The sequence below is a fragment of the Hyla sarda genome, chromosome 1 (assembly GCF_029499605.1).
Source record: "Hyla sarda isolate aHylSar1 chromosome 1, aHylSar1.hap1, whole genome shotgun sequence".
Classification (NCBI taxonomy): Eukaryota; Metazoa; Chordata; class Amphibia; order Anura; family Hylidae; genus Hyla; species Hyla sarda.
In genome coordinates this window covers 445,999,109-446,018,724 of record NC_079189.1, presented here as the reverse complement: position 1 = coordinate 446,018,724, position 19,616 = coordinate 445,999,109, and the positions used below count along the sequence as shown (strand labels likewise).

The 19,616-nt window shown below is 42.7% G+C and overlaps 2 protein-coding genes across 3 annotated transcripts in view; one reads left to right on the top strand and one right to left on the bottom strand.

The window, feature by feature from the left end:
- LOC130283728 (uncharacterized) overlaps window positions 1-2,064 on the bottom strand; it is a 43,360-nt gene extending 41,296 nt beyond the window's left edge. Inside the window, exon 1 of the mRNA XM_056533187.1 lies at window positions 1,856-2,064. Coding sequence (XP_056389162.1) covers window positions 1,856-2,064 — 209 coding nt within the window. The remainder of the gene's footprint in view (window positions 1-1,855) is intronic.
- The window catches only part of MMP17 (matrix metallopeptidase 17), a 214,868-nt gene continuing 197,199 nt past the window's right edge, over window positions 1,948-19,616 (top strand). Inside the window, exon 1 of one of the 2 annotated variants that reach the window (XM_056533185.1) lies at window positions 1,948-2,319. In XM_056533185.1, the coding sequence (XP_056389160.1) occupies window positions 2,194-2,319 (126 nt within the window). In that variant the 5' untranslated portion in view covers window positions 1,948-2,193. The remainder of the gene's footprint in view (window positions 2,320-19,616) is intronic. The other variant, XM_056533186.1, reaches the window with a different exon arrangement.

Genomic DNA, 19,616 nt, shown 5'->3' with positions numbered 1-19,616 from the left:
CATGTGTATGTTACTTTCATATGTACTACCTACCTAGATTGCAGAAGAAATAACCCCGTTATGACAACAGGGATGCCTGACAGCAGTGGTGTCTTTCAGCAGGATAGTGTACCCTGTCACATTCCAAAATATTGTTCAGAAGAGTTCAAGATGGCGGCTTCAAGGTGTTGGCTTCAAGGTGTCGGCTTCAAGATGTTGGCTTCCAGGTGTTGGCTTCCAGGTGTTGGCTTCCAGGTGTTGGCTTCAAGATGTCGGCTTCAATGTGTCGACTTCCAGGTGTTGGCTTCCAGGTGTTGGCTTCCAGGTGTTGGCTTCCAGGTGTTAGCTTCCAGGTGTTGGCTTCAAGATGTCGGCTTCAATGTGTTGACTTCCAGGTGTTGGCTTCCAGGTGTTGGCTTCCAGGTGTTGGCTTCAAGATGTCGGCTTCAATGTGTTGACTTCCAGGTGTTGGCTTCCAGGTGTTGGCTTCCAGGTGTTGACTTCCAGGTGTTGTCTTCCAGGTGTTGGCTTCCAGGTGTTGGCTTCCAGGTGTTGACTTCCAGGTGTTGTCTTCCAGGTGTTGACTTCCAGGTGTTGGCTTCCAGGTGTTGACTTCCAGGTGTTGGCTTCCAGGTGTTGGCTTCCAGGTGTTGACTTCCAGGTGTTGGCTTCCAGGTGTTGACTTCCAGGTGTTGGCTTCCAGGTGTTGGCTTCCAGGTGTTGACTTCCAGGTGTTGTCTTCCAGGTGTTGACTTCCAGGTGTTGTCTTCCAGGTGTTGACTTCCAGGTGTTGTCTTCCAGGTGTTGACTTCCAGGTGTTGGCTTCCAGGTGTTGGCTTCCAGGTGTTGACTTCCAGGTGTTGGCTTCCAAGTGTTGACTTCCAGGTGTTGGCTTCCAGGTGTTGGATTCCAGGTGTTGACTTACAGGTGTTGACTTCCAGGTGTTGGCTTCCAGGTGTTGGCTTCCAGGTGTTGACTTCCAGGTGTTGGCTTCCAGGTGTTGGATTCCAGGTGTTGACTTACAGGTGTTGACTTCCAGGTGTTGGCTTCCAGGTGTTGGCTTCATGGTGTTGGCTTCCAGGTGTTTGCTTGGCTGCTATATTCTCCAGATCTCAGTCTGATCCAGCACAGTGAGATGTGGTAAGAAAGTATGATTAATGGAGTCCTGACAGTATATAGGAGGAACTGCTGCTGAAATCTTGGTGCCACATACCCCCCTTCAGAGGTCTATCCATCCACGGGTCAGATTTTGCAGCACCAGGAGGACCTACATCAAATTGGGCAGGTGGTTTTAATGTTGTGGCTGTTCTGTTTAATTCTATATCTATATCTTTGGCATTTGATATTCTGCCAATGTGTTCTGCAAGACAAGCACCGGGCACCTGCTTTCCCCCAGCTCTGCATGTACTTCTCAGTATTCCTCTTCTATTACAAGCTACTTACACAACTGCAGCTTTTACAATCACAAGGCAACAAAACCCAGACTATAGAGAAGACGTTTATATGTAGCTATTAACTCTACATCTGCCAGGTGAATACATCAGGGGCCCTGGTCTTGTTTTTACATAAAAAAAACACCTCTAATGCTAACTTACCCCACAGAACAGTAAGTCATCCAAGGCAATGCCCAAGGACCTCACCTCAGGTTTGTTTTTAAGAAGGAAATTCTCCTGCAGGGCTCAACTCGGCCCTCTGTCGGTCACTGGGAATACAGCAGCTTGTCAGCTTCTTGCTTGCTTTGAATCCACACAAAATCTTAATTCTGTCCCCCACCCCTGCCAGAAGCCTCTCCCCGCCGCACTTATAGGTTGCTTCACGTCCCTTCCCACACACAACTCCTCCCTCCCATCCCCAACTCCGCTCCCCGGCTGCTCACATTTCTCTGGGAGCTCCACAGCTGAGGAGAAGGGTAAAGAGTTTCCAGCTGAGGACATCCTCCTGACCACCAGTCCATTGGGGAGCCAGGCTGCCCACCCCCCACCCTGCCCCCAGCCTCAGCACGTGCTTGGTGCTGTCCCAGGTGCTGAATCTGACACTTTGACCTGTTGTGCTGAAAGTTCCCTGGATGTGGCCAGAGGTGACCATGGATACGTTGTGGCATACTGGGCATGCAGCAGCCTGGCATGTGGAGGGGGGCTGCTGATTGGAGATGTGAAGGGGGTGCACATATGACTGTCTTCTCCTGTCACTCAGGCTTGAGGAGGAAGACAAGGGATGCGGTGGATTTCCTCCAAAGAGTCTTCTTGGCCTCCAGAGATGTTTCTGATCGCTCTTTTGATCGCTCTGAGGGAATCTATGGCGGCTCCGACCCCCACATCTGAGGATATAAACCGCGGAGTTGTAAGTGCTGCGATCTCTCTGTAATGTGGCTGGCATACGGGCAGAGATTGGGTGTGGGGACAGGGCACCCTTACATGGGAGTTATATGCACATTTAACCTTGCGTTTGCTGGAGGCAGCGATACTGTGTCTTTCTATGAAGTCAGCACAGGAATATAGGGGCAGACCCCTGGGCAGACCACCTGAGATACCTGGCACTGCTGGTGGTTGGTCAGGCACCGGGGTGATAGAGTATAGCAAATGGAACTGGTGGACAGGGGGTTAAAGTCATACTGCCGCTTAGAAGGGATCTAAAATATCTATCTGTCTATCTATCTATGTATCTTATATCTATTTATTTATTTATCTATCTATCTATCTCATATCTATCTATCTCATATCTATCTATCTCACATCTATCTCATATCTATCTATCTCATATCTATCTATCTATCTATCTCATATCTATCTCATATCTATCTGTCTATCTCATATCTATCTATCTATCTCACATCTATCTATCTCACATCTATCTATCTATCTATCTATCTCATATCTATCTATCTATCTCATATCTATCTATCTCACATCTATCTATCTCATATCTATATATCTATCTATCTATCTCATATCTCTATCTATCTCACATCTATTTATTTATCTATCTATCTCATATCTATCTATATATCTATCAATCTATCTCATATCTCTAATTATGTATATCATATCTATTTATTTATCTATCTATCTCATATCTATCTATCTATCTATCTATCTATATCATATCTATTTATCTATATATCTGTCTATCTCATATCTATTTATCTATCTCACATCTATTTATTTATCTATCTATCTCTCTATATCATGTATCTATCTTGTATTGCTCTGTCTATCTACCTATCATTCATCTATCTATTGTTTCTCTATCTATGTATATATTATCTGTTCATCATTTATCTTTTCTTTGATCTATCTATCTCTATTATCTATTTATAATTTCTGTGATCTATCTTTCTGTCTATTTATCTATTATTTATCTTTACTATCTATCTATATATTTGTTTATCTATTATCTATCTATCTATATATGTATCTGTATATTATCTATCTATCTATCTATCATGTCTTTCTGTCTATCTATCAATCTATCATTTATCCATATGTATCTATCATTTCTATCTATCATCTATGAATGACTTGAATAAATCATACTACATAAAAGTAAGCCCCATTTTGTAAGAATGTTTTTGAGTTCAGTTTTCCCATGTGCACTTAGTATCAGTTACAGGAACAATCTGGTTTAAATAGTTTGTCCCTTTAGAACACATTGGATTAACCCTAGGCAGTCAGGACTGTAGTAGTTGCTGGGAAACTTATCAAGGAAAGTTACTGTTTTAACCCTTTCAAGAACAAGGTTCAGCCCCCAGTTACAGTGCAGGTAATTCACTCCTAAGTAAAGGATTATAATGAGGATGATGTAATGGTGCAGTCATTGTGGATCTACATGGATGATAAGGGGTTAAGCGTTTGCTATATGAGGATACCACCATTCAGAAGCTAGTCCTGATAAGATGCTTTGTGAATACACAGAACTAGAGGGCACTTTGAATTTGGGATCTGTCCCTGCACCGCCTACTTCCCATTAACATCAAGATGCCTTGAGTTATTACCAAACAATTCATCTCCAGCACATCACAGAGACAATTTCACTGACAAAAGGTGACATATTGAAAGGTCAGGGATGGGATCACTTCCCTAAATTAGGCTGCTGCCCTCAGGCCTCCTCCTAAGGAGATGATGTGTTTGGACAATAACTCCTTTACCATCAGCCTGTACATAATATTAAGAACCACTGACTGTTCCCTTCTTTATTCTACAAACTCTAAATATTTATACGAAAGTCAGCAGTCAAATACAAAATATCCTGTTGAGTACAATGTGCTTGTATAGTTCTGTGCACAGTTCATATTACCTAGGAATAGTATATAATATCCAGACTGTTCTGTACGCACATGGGGTATATGTCCCTGTACTGTGCATGTGGATAAATTCTTATAGCCTCTGCAGTAATGGCTGTTTTTCTGGTTATGGTGACTTAATATGACTCCAATCAGAATGCTTCAGCACTCTCACAGAGGTTAAAGTGTGGCTAGAGATTAGCACCCTTGTAGTGAGGCTGCCCTTAGCTCTAATTGATTCTTTCTCCATGTAGTCTGGCCAGAACCATGTAATGTAGGTCACAACAAATGTCACTGAGGCTGTGGACAGAATCCGAGTCTTGGTGTTCATTAATGTTTTATCACTGAACACTCTAGACCGGGCGCAGGCAACGAGTGACTCTGGTTCTTGTGAAACTACACGATCCAACATGCCCAGACAGCTTTGGAAGATTGGGCGTAATATGACTTCATATTCAACCACATCCTAAAAACCATAACTGCTTTCACCCAGATGTCCCCTACTATAATAAACGGAACCTATGTCACATTGCACATTCCATCCTATAATAAATGACTGCATTTGGGGGGGGGGGGGGGGGAAACCATATAACTTGGCTACTAGCGCATTATGGTTTGGCTTTCCTGCTGCCCACAAATGATACCTGGCGGGTAAGAGGTAATGCATTGATGCCTTTCTTCTTCAAGTGTTCATCATGTTCATCAAGGACAATGCAGATCATAAAAAAATAAAATAGTTGCTTGCCCTTTTAGCGGGATGTCATTTTCTAAAGAATATCATAAGCCATGCCGGATCTTTATGAGAGGACTTCACAGGAAATGTGTAAAACCTAAAATTAGTTTTTTAAAGCATGTACTTCTGAAAAATGGCTGGATTATTTCTAGAAGGAGCCCAGTGCTATAGGCAGGGTGCAAAATATATAACTTTATATAGTCATCTATAATAATATTATCTTGAGAGGCTTTTAACGTTTCCTTGGGATCATGGGAAAGTCACTGCTGGTAAAACCTGTCAGTCAATAAACAGGACGTCGCCAAATTGTTCTGACAGATTTTTGTGACCACATGTTGCTGTAGGCACCTGCCCTATTTGAAGCCTGCCAATGGATAACGGGCAGCATGACAAACATATTGTGCCTATATAGTACTGCACTGCTTCCTATGGATGTTCTGTGTCAAGCTGACTCTATCCGTGTCCTGCAGAGTTTCCATGATGTGCTGTTGAGTAGCAGATGGAAGTTTATTGTAACGCTAATCCTAGGCAGGCTAGACCTGGTGGGTTATTTGATCAAGAAGGTAAAAAGAGCAACTAAGTGAATTAGCCAGTTTCCTAAAACAAAATGTGGTCCATGCTCAGGGAACTGGTAGAATAAAAGAAGGACCACCCATACCAACGTTGCATATCTTTGTGTTGTTGATACCAGAGGTACTATGATGTATAAACAAGTGTATCAACAAGACTGTGGTGATGTCCATGCCTGTCATGAGTGGTGGAGAGATGGAGCACAGATCATATTGATAAGAACATCTGACTTGGTGCTTGGCGAGACTGTCTACCCTCTACTTTCTTGTAGCGTTTTCTAAAACTGAGCTGAGGAAGCTGTCAGGGATTTCCTTAGATGTGTTTTTGTTTTCAAAGAAAACCTTATCTTTCAGCCAGTTCAGAAATTGGTTCTTTTATGTTGAGACACACAGGGCATAGACTATGAGCCGCCTGCACCCGCCACTTTACATATTCACCTTCACATATGACTAGATTAAGGTTTTGCTGGTAATTGGCTAGCTATATTTGGCAATGATTGGTAGGTGCCCTGCGGTTTTCTTCTGTGAGACATGTTTTAAAATTGGAGACAAAATCAAGCTTTGCACAGTTCTTTTCTAATCAGTATCCCATCATGTGCCTAGTAACAGCTGGTTAAAACCTCACAGCGGTCCTTCAGTTGTCTTCTAGCTCCTCAGATATCAATCACAGTTCATTAAACTCCATTGAAGCCCATGGGAATGGCGACACGTTGGTATCTATTGAAATGATGGCACGTTCGAGCAGCTAAGGGGTTAAATCATTATTATCCTGCAGCTGGAATAATGAAAAAGAAGTCACCCACGCAGCCCATTCTTAACGCATAATAAGGCAATAATGAAAAAACTCAAGTTTTGGCCGTCTTCTAAAAAGCGTGAAAAATGGCCTTAAAAATGAAATACCATTATTAATATTTGTGTAGAGCCATGTATATAAAGAAGAAAATCACTATATTTATGGTTGAGCATGTAGAGCGTAAGCATACGAATGGGGTGGTAATTCACATAAGATATTGTGTCGGGAGAGAGGGAATTATGACACAAAGAATGGCATGTTCTGTGCTGAATGGTAATTGTAAGATCAGAGCACTGTAGCAGAGAGCCCTTCAAGACTGAATGGACTACGCTGTATTTAGTTATTTATTGGAAAAGATCAGGCAACTGATTCGACAATGTGAGCTTTGGAATCTGGCTAGAATTTGTTGAACTGAAGCCATTACATTGCAGTAAGCTATTCAGCCCTTTAAAGGGGTACTCCACCCCTAGACATCTTATCCCCTATCCAAAGGATAGGGGATAAGATGTCAGATCGATCGCAGGGGTCCCGCCGCTGGGGACCCCCGGGATCTCGGCTGCAGGACCCACCTATTGCAGCTTCCGGAAACGCTGGAGGCTTCAGCCCCCGACCACGGTGACGCGAGATTGTGACGTCACAACTTTGCCCCCGTGTGAAGTCACGCCCCGCCCCTCAATACAAATCTATGGGAGGGGGCGTGACAGCCACCACGCCCCCTCCCATAGACTTGCATTGATTGGGCGGGGCGTGACGTCACACGGGGCGGAGTCGTGACGTCACAATCTCATGTCACCATGGTCGTGAGGTGTTAGGATGAGAGCCTCCAGCGCTGCCGTAAGCCGCAACAGGTGGGTCCTGTCGCCGAGATCCCGGGGGTCTGACGTCAGTGATCTGACATCTTATCCCCTATCCTTTCGATAGGGGATAAGATGTTTAGGGGTGGAGTACCCCTTTAAACTCAGGGTCCACCTGGAAATGGCTGGGCAGAGGTAGGTAAAATAACTTTAGATGATGTGACTTTGCTTGTAGTGATGGAAGGGAATGAGTGAGACAGTGAGTAGGGAAAGCTTCCAGCTCCGCTGCCAATATAATCTGTGGATAGGGAAAATGCTGCTTGTTGTATTTGTTTCATTACCACAATCAGACTTGGAAAACACAAACTAGCAGCATGTCTCCCATATCTGTTCCAGGACTGCAAATTCTGGAAGGAATGGTGACCTCCTCTAATACCATGAGCCAGGCCTTTTATACAGATAGTGATTCAGTAAATGTGTGAAGATTACTTCTCACTTCATATGATACTCTATAATAACAAGTCTGGGGCCTGGAAACAAGAGAATCAATGTGGGTTGGCATTAGCAGGTGAGAATAGATGCCATTCAGTGGGTATATATGGCGGTATGCAGCACTATGAAGAATGCTTGGTGCAGAAGCACACACAGATTTGTCTTCTCCAGCAATGCTGTCATTATGTGATACATGATGGAAGCGCTCCTGTAATTAATAATAATAATAATAATTTTATTTATATAGCGCCTACAGATTCCGCAGCGCTTAGCATGTAATTGTTATATATTTAGAAACATGGGCTGAAGGCTGCTCACGCTGTTCTGATGTATAGCCCACTTTATATTTAGCAGCTGTGTAGCATGCAGAATACATATAGATACATGCAGCCGTAGTGTTTATAGTGTGACCATAGTGTAAAATACCATGAGCCTCCCATCTTGTCTGACGTGACTGCGGTCAGCTCCACTAAGATTACACTTATTATTTATTATAGAGGTGGATTTGGTCAAATTCCTACTGAATGGAGGGGGAGATTTATCAAGACCTGTGCTGAGGAAAGGTTGAGCAGTTGCCCATAGCAACCAATCAGATTTCTTCTTTCATTTTTGAAAAGGCCTCTGAAAATGAGAGAAGCAATCTGATTGGTTGCTATGGACAACTGATCAACTTTTCCTCAGCACAGGTCTTGATGAATCCCCCCTATATTACTACAAGTGTTCCATTTCAACATTCCTCAATATCTGTCTTATGCCCCCTTACATACTATACTGTCATATGTCCCATTACTTACTATACTATTTTATGCCCCATTATATACCATACTGTCTTAAATAGGTACTCCGGCTCAAAGACATCTTATCCCCTATCCAAAGGATAGGGCATAAGATGCCTGATCGTGTGGCTCCCGCCGATGGGGACCCCCGTGATCTTGCACGCAGCATCCTGTTACAATCAGTCCCCGAAGCGTGTTCACTCTGGGTCTGATTACTGGCAATCATGTGGCTGGAGCATTATGATGTCATGGCCCCTCCCCCGTGTGACATCACGCTTCGCCCCCTCAATGCAAGCCTATGGGAGGGGGCGTGACAGATGTCATGCTCCCTCCCATAGGCTTGCATTGAGGGGGCGGGGCCGTGACTTCACAATGCTCTGGCCCCGTGATCGCCAGTAATCCGACCCAGAGCGAACATGTTTCGGGGACTGATTGTAACAGCATGCTGCGTGCAATATCACGGGGGTCCCCAGCAGCGGGAGCCACACGATCAGGCATCTTATCCCCTATGCTTTGGATAGGGGATAAGATGTCTTAGCGCCGTAGGACCCCTTTAAGACCTGTTACTTACTGTACTGTCTTAGGCCCTATTATGTACCATACTGTTTTATGACCTATTAATTACTATACTAGCTTATGCCCTATTACTTACTATACTGTCTTATGCCCTATTACTTACTATACTGTCTTATGCCCCATTACTTACTGTACTGTCTTATGCCCCATTACTTACTATACTGTCCTTTGCCCCATTATGTACCATACTGTATTATGCACCATTACTGACTATACTGTCATATGCCCCGTTACATACTGTACTTTCTTATGCCCCATTACTTGCTATACTGTCTTATGTCCGATTACTTACTATATTCTTTTTTGTCCCTTTACTTAATATACTGTATTTTATGCCCCTTTATGTACCATACTATCTTATGCCCCATTACTGACTATACTGTCTTATGCCCCATTACTTACTATACTGTCCTTTGCCCCATTATGTACCATACTGTATTATGCACCATTACTGACTATACTGTCATATTCCCCCTTTCTATACTGTACTGTCTTATGCCCCATTACTTACTATGCTACCTTATGCCCTATTATGTACCATACGGTCTTATGCCCTATTAATTACTATACTCACTTATGCCCTATTACTTGCTATACTGTCTTATGCCCCTTTACTTACTATAGTGTCTTATGCATCATTATCTACCATACTGTCTTATGCGCTATTACTTACTATACTGTCTAAGGCCCCATTATATACCATACTGTCTTATGCCCCTTATGTACCATACTGTCTTATGCCCTATTACTTACTATACTGTGTTATACCCTGTTACATACTATACTGTCTTATGCCCCATTACTTGCTATACTGTCATATGTCCTATTATTTACTATATTCTTTGTTGCCCCTTTACTTCTATACTGCCTTACTGTATGTCCCATTACTTACTAAACTATCTTATGCTCCATTATGTACCATACTGTCTTATGCCCTGTTACTTACTATTAGGGCTGGGCGGTATATCGGTTCATACCAAATACCAAAATTTTTGTGCTGCACGATATGTACCGCAATACCGGTTTGGCCCCTCCCCCTCGTGAATGATTGAATCAGCCCAGCGCTGTGCTGTCCCCACATCAGGGAACTAATCCTATGTGACCTGCGAGTGCTGTTCTGCCCCCCCAATCCCCCCATCAGGGTACTACTCACATGTCACCCGCATGCGCTGCCCTCCTCGTCCTGTTTGTTGCGGCCGCCGTCGCTGACACTCTATACCAGTGGTCTCCAACCTGCGGACCTCCAGATGTATACTGCTGGGAAAGGGGCAAAATCGGGAAAAAAACTGTTTAGCTAGCCCCAGTCCCCCACAGCACCTGTTTGCCTCTGTCTGGTCCCCCCGAACTTCTCTTTTCTTCCTGCTGGATGTCATGTAACAGGGTGGTGTTAAAGGGGAACTGCGGCCCCAAGGCATCTTATCCCCTATCCAAAGGATAGGGGATAAGATGTCTGATCGCAAGGGTCCCACTGCTGGGGTCCCCCGCTATATCGCATGCAGCACCCACCTCTGGCGACGTAATGACTCCGCCCCCGTGTGAAGTCATGCCCCACCGCCATAATGCAAGTCTATGGGAGGGAGCGTGACATGCGGTATGTGACCATGGTGAAATACAAATGAAGGACTCCTCTTTACTCACACTTTTTGTGGCTATCTAAGACACAACACTCTGAGAAATGTATCTAGGGAAAGTCCACCCTGACTTGGCAAATAAAAGATCCACTAAAGCCCAGTAAGACCCTTGTTCAGCTCTATTCTAACTTAAAAAGGTACTCCGGTGGAAAAAAAAAAATATTTTATTTTTTGAATCAACTGGCCAGAAAGTGAAACAGATTTGTAAATTACAGCTGCTGTAAGCTCCAGAGGAAGTTGTATAGTTCTTTTCTGTCTGACCACAGTGCTCTCTGCTGACACCTCTGTCCATTTCAGTAACTGTTCAAAGCAGGGGAGTTTTGCTATGGGGAGTTGCTCCTGCTCTGGACAGTTCCTGTGGAGCATACAGCAGCTGGTAAGTACTAGAAGGAATAAGATTTTTAAATATAAGTGTTTTGTTAATCTTTTTAACTTTCTGGCACCAGTTGTATAAAAAATAATAATAATAATAATGTTTTCCACCAGAGTACTTTAACCTCATGAAGTAGAAATATAGATTGTGTCTATGTAGCGGAACTAGGCTCAGGAATTACTTTGTTGCAGGCAGGACTAGTGACTGGTATGTTGCCTATTCATAGGATGTATGACTGACAATAGCACAACCTAGACGTAGATTCACCTCTGTTACCAAGAATGAGGTGTGAAGTTAGGACTCGGTACTGCATTCATTGGCTAGGAGTCCCACATGTGACTAAATCCTTGTTTTGTTACAAACATTAATGGCTGAAAAATATTCTTATAGTATTCATTCAATTTATACTTCCAAATACTTCACAATGTATTTTTCTCTTAGTGAGACTGAATATATGTATTACATGTAACTGCAATTTTCGTTCAAAATTTCTGCTTTGCAGAGTAAACACATCACCGATTTCTGTCAATATTTGTTTATGTTGTTTGGCATAAACATTCATAAAGCAAAGCTATTCAATATTCCATCTCTAATTTTCAGTTGTCCCTGAGTTAGTGGGTAGAGCCTAACATTTACAGTGCCTGCCATATACTGCACACACAAAGAAGAAGGGATCGTGCTCCAATTTAGCTCTATAGCTCACCCTTAGAAGCAGCAGCATGAAGGACATTATAGACAGTACTAAGCAGTATAAGCTTTGATTGAAGCAGTGTAGTGAGTTATAAAACTTACTAGAGTTTTCAGCATCATCTCTGTATGTCTCTTTTTGCCTATATCTCAATTTGCAGTTTCCATCTATTTCCCGTCTTCAAAGACAGCATGAAGCTTGATACTTTAGTGAGCTGTCTCAAGGTTTTATCAAGTTTAGTGATTACTGATTGACAAATTTAGGAGTCTAGGATTGGGACATATTTTCTCTAATAACATATTCTAGGCTATATTTGAGAAATGTCTGCCCAGAAAACACTAGGGGACATTCAGCAAATAGCAAGTGGCAGCAGAACATGCTGCCGCTAGGACCGCTCAGAGATGCGCCGTCTCCATAGACGGCAATGCATTTCTGAACGGATTCAACAGAAAGAAATGTCAAGTTCCATGGCAGATGTTTCTGCCGCAGAAATTCTGCCATGTGCACTATGTAGCAAAATCCCATTGTAAACAATTGGATACTGCAGTAACTGAATTTTCTGTCTTTTGAACATGGCATTACAAAGTTGTATTTACTTTACTATTAATTTCCAGTTTGTTTGTTGAGCATTCATGAGCATTAGAACAACAGGGGCAGGGATCAGGCAGGTGAATATTTTTTTTTTCTTTTAACCCAGCCTGACCCCATAGATATATATATACCCTGTTCCAAATGATTATGCAAATTCTATTTAAGTGTCACAAAGATTATATATTATGGTTTTCAGTTTAACTCATGGATGGCATTGTGTCTCAGGCCTCTTTTGATCACGGAAAACAATCTCGGACACCTGTAATAATTCGATTACCAGGTGAACCCAATTTAAGGAAAAAACTACTAAAAGATGGGTGTTCCACATTATTAAGCAGAGCACCATTTTCAAGCATTATGGGGAAGAAATAGGATCTCTCTGCTGCTGAAAAGAGTGTACTAGTTCAATGCCTTGAATGAGGTATGAAAACATAAAATATTTCACGAAAATTTAAGTGTGATCATTAAGAGATTTGTGGCTGATTCAGAGCACAGACGGGTTTGTGCAGATAAAGGCACATTGAGGGAGATTTCTGCCAGATCCATCCATTGGATCAAGAGAGCAGCTGCTAAAATACCATTACATAGCAGCAAACAGATATTTGAAGCTGTTGGTGCCTCTGGAGTTCCACGGACATCAAGGTATAGAGTCCTCCAGAGTCTTGCAACTGTGCATAAACCTTCTATTTGGCCACCACTAGCCAATGCTCACAAGCAGAAACAGCTGCATTGGCCAGACAAATACATGAAGACTAAGTTGCAAACAGTCCTGTTCACTGATGAGTGACGTGCAACCCTGTATGGTCCAGATGGATGTAGTAATGGATGGTTGGTGGGCGGCCACCCTGTTCCAACAAGGCTGCAATGTCAGCAAGGTGGTGGTGGAGTCATGTTTTGGGCCGGAATCATGGGAAGAGAGCTAGTCAGCCGCTTTAGGGTCCCCTAAGGTGTAAAGATGACCTCTGCAAAGTATGTGGAGATTCTGACTGACCACTTTCTCCCCTGATACAGTAGGGAGAGCTATGCTTTCCGTAATAAAATCATCTTTATGCATGATAATGCAACATTTCATGCTGAAGAATACCTCTGCATCAATGGCTTCTATGCGGTTAAAAGGAGACAAAGTCATGGTGGGGCCTTCATCCTTCCTTGACCTCAGTCCTATTGAGAACCTTTGAAGCATCCTCAAGCAAAAGATCTATGAGGGTGGGAGGCAGTTTACATCCAAACAGCAGCTCTGGGAGGCTATTCTGACATCTTGCAAACAAATTCAAGCAGAAACTGTCCAAAAACTCACAAGTTCAATGAATGCAAGACTTGTGAAGCTGCTATCAAATAAGGGGTCCTATGTTAAAATGTAATGTGACCTGTCAAAATGTTTGAAAAGTTTAAATGTTGTTAAAAGTTTGATTGAAATAGCTTTTGATTTCAGTAATTATGCAGCAAACACAACAAATGACAGTTTTTAGTTCTTTACAACGTATAAAGTGTTTTGAAACTTACTGTGCGTAATAATTTGGAACAGTGCATTTATGTTTAAAAAAAATACTGTTATCATTAGGAGGTTTGTTCAATAAAATTTGAATTATACTCTTAATAGTTGATAACATGAGAATTATGCTGACTGTTAGTTACATCAATTATTTGGGTAAATGAGAAAAATCATTATCAAAATAATTTAAACAGGGTATATATATATATATATATATATATATATATATATTACACTTGAGAACCTCTTTAAGTTATTTGAACGTGAGGTTGCTGCTGCTGTGCACATAGTATTGAATCTGACCTTTTGCCATGAGGCGACCAGTCAGTTGACTCTTTCACTGACTAATGAAGACTCCTATGAGACTAAATGTAGAGTGTTTTTATGTGTGGAAGATGTATTGGTTTGTCATTTAACAAACACAAAAGGACATCTCCCCGTGGTGCATCTGTCAGCCTTTAAGAAACACCAGCATCTCTGACCTGTGTTATCTGTGGCGAGACACGTTCATTTATTATGCAGTCATGCTTGCTTAGCTAAACTCCCATTGTCCGTCTGGGAAAAGATGCTCTTTCCAAACAGGTGCCAGATGTATTGGCTTGCTCTTTGTGTAGTTAAATTCATCTGTCAAGCGTTAGCGATGTTTCCTACAGGAGCCACTTCCAAAGCAGAAAATGAAGGCTGGAAATTTCATTGTCTCCCACAGCCAAGGTTGACTGCGCTCTTGTTGGCAACATGCCCTAGGCACGTGAGAAGGGCAAGACCCAGAGTGTGGTGGGTTTTACTAGCCTGTGGCTTGCCAAGCGATCTGTTCTGTGCAGAAGGCACTTGTTCAAACACTGCTAATGGAAAACCACAAAACATTAGCATGTTGAAACAGCAGTGTGTTGGCATGTATAGAGTCGTGTCCAGTCAAAGTGTCTACACGTTCCAAGATTGACAGGAAATGAGTTTCTAAACAAAAGCCAGCATTACCAGTAAGCACCAACCTCTGGGCGATGGGCTTTCCAATTGTTGTTGCTGTATAATCTGAGCAAGCTAAGTACACTGCTCAAAAAAAATAAAAAGGGAACACTTAAATGGACACTGTCAGATATAAAAAGCTTTTGATATGTTCTAAAGCATGCAAAACCAATAGGTTTTGCAATTGCTTTCATAAAAAAAATTTCAGTATTTCATACTGAAAAAGCCAGTCAAACAACTGCCCCCCTGCCTCCTGGGACACATACCAGCCTGGCTGTGTCCGCTCATCATCACCTATGTCATGGACTCACTTTGTGCTTGACAGGTCTGCAGATCTAAAGCTGCTGTGATCGGCTCCCTCACTGTCTGTGTTTACTTCACAGTCTCCTCGTGTGAGGAGAAGGGGGAGGGGCGGGAGTACACTGCTGCCTGTGAGCAGATGATGAAAGAAGCTGGTAACTGATGGGGACAGAATGGAGGATCTTTTGTTTAAAAAGTAAGTGCCCCTGCATGTATATATATGTGTGTGTGTGTGTGTGTGTGTGTGTGTGTGTGGATATGTATGTGTGTAAATCTGTGTTTTCTAGGTAATGTGCATGTGTATGAATAAATTAAGTCAATGTGTGTGTGTGTGTATCTAATACAAGAGGACTACAATCATATGCCGCCAGCTGTTTCAAAACTACAACTCCCAGCATGCCTGCACAGCTAAATGATGTGTGGGCATGCTGGGAGTTATAGTTTTGCAACAGTAGGAGAAACACAGCCTTCAGCAACACTGCTGTAAATCTGAGTTTTACCAATCATGAGCCTCCAGCTGTTGCAAAACTACAACTCAAAGGATGTGTGGGCATGCTGGGAGCTGTAGTTTTGCAAAAGCTGTAAGCACACAGTGTGTGTGTGTGTGTGTGTGTGTGTGTATAGCATAAAACCAGAAAGGAAAGGGTTACAAATGCTCACTCCCGAGACCAATGACTGAGGAGAGTGAGGGAGGGGGAGTGATTATCACCTGAGGAGAAGAAAGGGACCCGCCCCCCTGCTTCTGGTCGACAACATTAAGGTAATTCAGAAATAAAGCTAATTCTGAGAGATATATAGGTCATAGTCACATAAAAATTATATGTGCATGATCAGGATGAGATATTGAGCAACATATCACAGTTTTGTTTATTTGAGTGATCTGACGGGTACGCTTTAAACAACACAATGCAGCTCCAAGTCAATCACACTTCTGTGAAATCACACTGTCCACTCAGGAAGCAACACTGATTGACAATCAATTTCAGATGCTGTTGTGCAAATGGAACAGACAACATGTGGAAATGATAAGCAATTAGCAAGACACCCCCAATAAAGGAGTGGTTTTGCAGGTGGTGACCACAGACCACTTCTCAGTTCCTATGCTTCCTGGCTGATGTTTTGGTCACTTTTGAATGCTGGCAGGGCTTTCACTCTAGTGGTACCATGAGACATAGTCTACAACCCACACAAGTGGCTCAGGTAGTGCAGCTCATCCAGGATGGCACATCAATGCGAGCTGTGGCAAGAAGGTTTGCTGTGTCTGTCAGCGTAGTGTCCAGAGCATGGAGGCGCTACCAGGAGACAGGCCAGTACATCAGGAGACGTGGATGAGGCTGTAGGAGGGCAACAACCCAGCAGCAGGACTGCTGCCTTCGCTCTTTGTGCGAGGAGGAGCAAGAGGAACACTGCCAGAGCCCTGCAAAATGACCTCCAGCAGACCACAAATGTGCATGTGTCCACTCAAACGGTCAGAAACAGACTCCGTGAGGGTGGTATGAGGGCCCGACGTCCACAGGTGGGGGTTGTGCTTACAGCCCAACATCGTGCAGGACGTTTGGGATTTGCCAGAGAACACCAAGATTGGCAAATTGGTGCCTGTGCTCTTCACAGGTGAAAGCAGGTTCACACTGATCACATGTGACAGACGTGACAGAGTCTGGAGACACCGTGGAGAATGCCTGCAACATCCTCCAGCATGACCGATTTGGCGGTGGGTCAGTAATGGTGTGGGGTGGCATTTCTTTGGGGGGCCGCACAGCCCTCCATGTGCTTGCCAGAGGTAGCCTGACTGCCATTAGGTAACGAGAAGAGATCCTCAGACCCCTTGTGAGACCATATGCTGGTGCAGTTGGCCCTGGGTTCCTCCTAATGCAAGACAATGCTAGACCTCATGTGGCTGGAGTGTGTCAGCAGTTCCTGCAAGAGGAAGGCATTGATGCTATGGACTGGCCCACCCGTTCCCCAGACCTGAATCCTACTGAGCACATCTGGGACATCATGTTTTGCTTCCTCCACCAATGCCACAGACTGTCCAGTAGTTGGCGGATGCTTTAGTCTAGGTCTGGGAGGACATCCCTCAAGAGATCATCCGCCACCTCATCAGGAGCATGCCCAGGCATTGTAGGGAGGTCATACAGGCACATGGAGGCCACACACACTACTGAGCCTCATTTTGACTTGTGTTCCCTTTATTTTTTTTGAGCAGTGTATATCCAGTTCATGTCTGATTTATCAAGCCATTTATATTCTGAAAGAAAAATCACCGTAATGCTGGAAGCAGCAGATGGCTGAGCTCAGTAGCAATGCCAGCTCTGCCACTGACCCCTTTATGCCCTTAATAAGATTCTTTGCACAAAATACAGTCAATATATATATATATATAATGGTCAGATAAGTGTTGTCTGATGCATATGCAGAGGTGCTCGGAGAAGGAATTACATTGTATAGCCAAATGTGAGAAATGAGTTATAACATGCTTAAAGGGGTACTCCACTGCCCCAGTGTTTGTAACCTTTAGTTCTGAATGCTGGGTGCAGGTTGTGGGGGTCATGACATCACATAGACTTACATTGACGGAGCGTGACTACACACAACGTTCAGAAATAAATGTTATGAATGCTGGGGCAGTGGAGTACCCCTTTAAAAGTAACAACTGTGGGCATATTAACAAAGCTTTGTGTGCAGATTAAAGGTCTATTCACACATTTGATGCAGAGCTGTGCAACTAAAACAGCAAATGGATCAGATTTTCAGTTACAGAAATTTCTACAACAAATATGCTGAATATACCCTTAAGGGTACAGCAGAATGGGATGAAAATGCTTCCAAGTGTTCTTACATAATTATTTAGGAGAAGAATAATGTAAAAAAAAAAAAAATTACATTGAAATCTGCAATTTTGTGTTTCGCTGCAGAGAACCAGCACCAGCTGTTTTGCAGCAAAATCTGTTAAAATTGTGGGTTTATTGCAGATTTTTATTTCTACAATAAATTGAATTGGGAAAATCTACAATAAATTGGAGCATGTCCATTGCATATAGTCACATGCTGTAGATTTAAAATCTCAGTCAGTTTTCAGGTGGATTTTCTAGAGAATTTTTCAGTAGTGGGTACAGCTGCTACTGTGAATTTTCTGTTCTCAAATTTGCAGTAAAAAATCCAAAACATATCTTCCCCAGATGAACATACTCTTCTAGAGCGAAAATACTTCAGCAACAGAGAGAGCCCTATAGGTTTATTGATAGATAACATTTCTGTACTTAATGCAATATAAAAGAGAGTTGTTAAGTAGAGTATGAACTGCTCACATCACTGCTGAGCTCCGTCCTGGTCAAAGTCCGTTCGGCTCTTTTTCTTCTTTGCACCGAATGGACCTTGAATGCATCGGAGCACAAAATACAGCATCGGGTCCTGACGGATTACATTGACTTAACTAGTGCTCATTGGATCTCCATTATTTTTAGGTAAGGTTTTTTTTCTCCACTGAACCCATTTCTCAGCGGTAATGTGAACGAAGCCTAAGGTGGAAACACATTGTTGGGTAGATGACTATAGTCCAGGAAAGGTGAGATGAATATATAGCTCAGGATCCTGTATGTGTGTATATATGCAATTACACAATACTACATAAAACGTTATGCATTCATACAAAATATATTAAATCACATCTAAAATGACTGAATACATTGTGAACATAATGCTCACACTAGGTAAGCTGAATCTTTCTTTTTCTTTGTATAGCAGAATATGAAAGCAACTTGGCAGATTTGTTTTGCAAACATTCACTCTGTGTGTCCTGAAGCACATACTGTGTTCATAGTTTTCTCTGTTGGGATCTATTCTTGTTTTTGACTACAAATACACAGATGGAACAGACTGAACATATGGCTCTGTGAAAGAGCCCTCACCACTATCGATTAATGGAATAGCAAAAGTAATCAAGGCAATGGGTGACAGATTCTGTATCCTAACTAAAGCACGGTGGTAGAATGGCACAAAGTGATGGCCATATCCCATTAGGGTCTAAGATAACACTAGGAGGATGACCACATACATGTCCACCAATCTCTCTCTGGTTTAGCAAAATGATAAGTTATGATCATTTAGTTATTAATGGAAAATGATTTAAATGGAAACTGACAGCAGGGTCAGCCCCCTAACCTGAATATACAGAAAGATACTGCGGGTGACCATGATTTAACATTTCTTACAGGGTAAAAATTGGTTCAGCCATACTGGAGATATTAATCCTGTTGTCAAAATGGTCATATTTTTATATGCAATAGAGGTGGTCTGCTGTATGTCCACTGCTGTCACCCGCCCTCTTGGCCAGTAACCCTGCCTCTTCTGCTGATAACTTCCTTCAGGGACATGCTGAGGAAGAGGGGATGGATATTTATGAAGGGGCAGAGCTATTGATCAAAGAGGGTGGGGTTACCTACCAGAGTGGGCGGGGGGAAGCCTGACACATGCAGCAGCAGTCGCCTCCAGTGCAGTTAAGAATCGATATTCACTCAATAAGAAGTGTTCGAAATGGTGTCATCTATCTGTATATTTAAGTTATTGCGGGTGACCCTGCTGTCAATT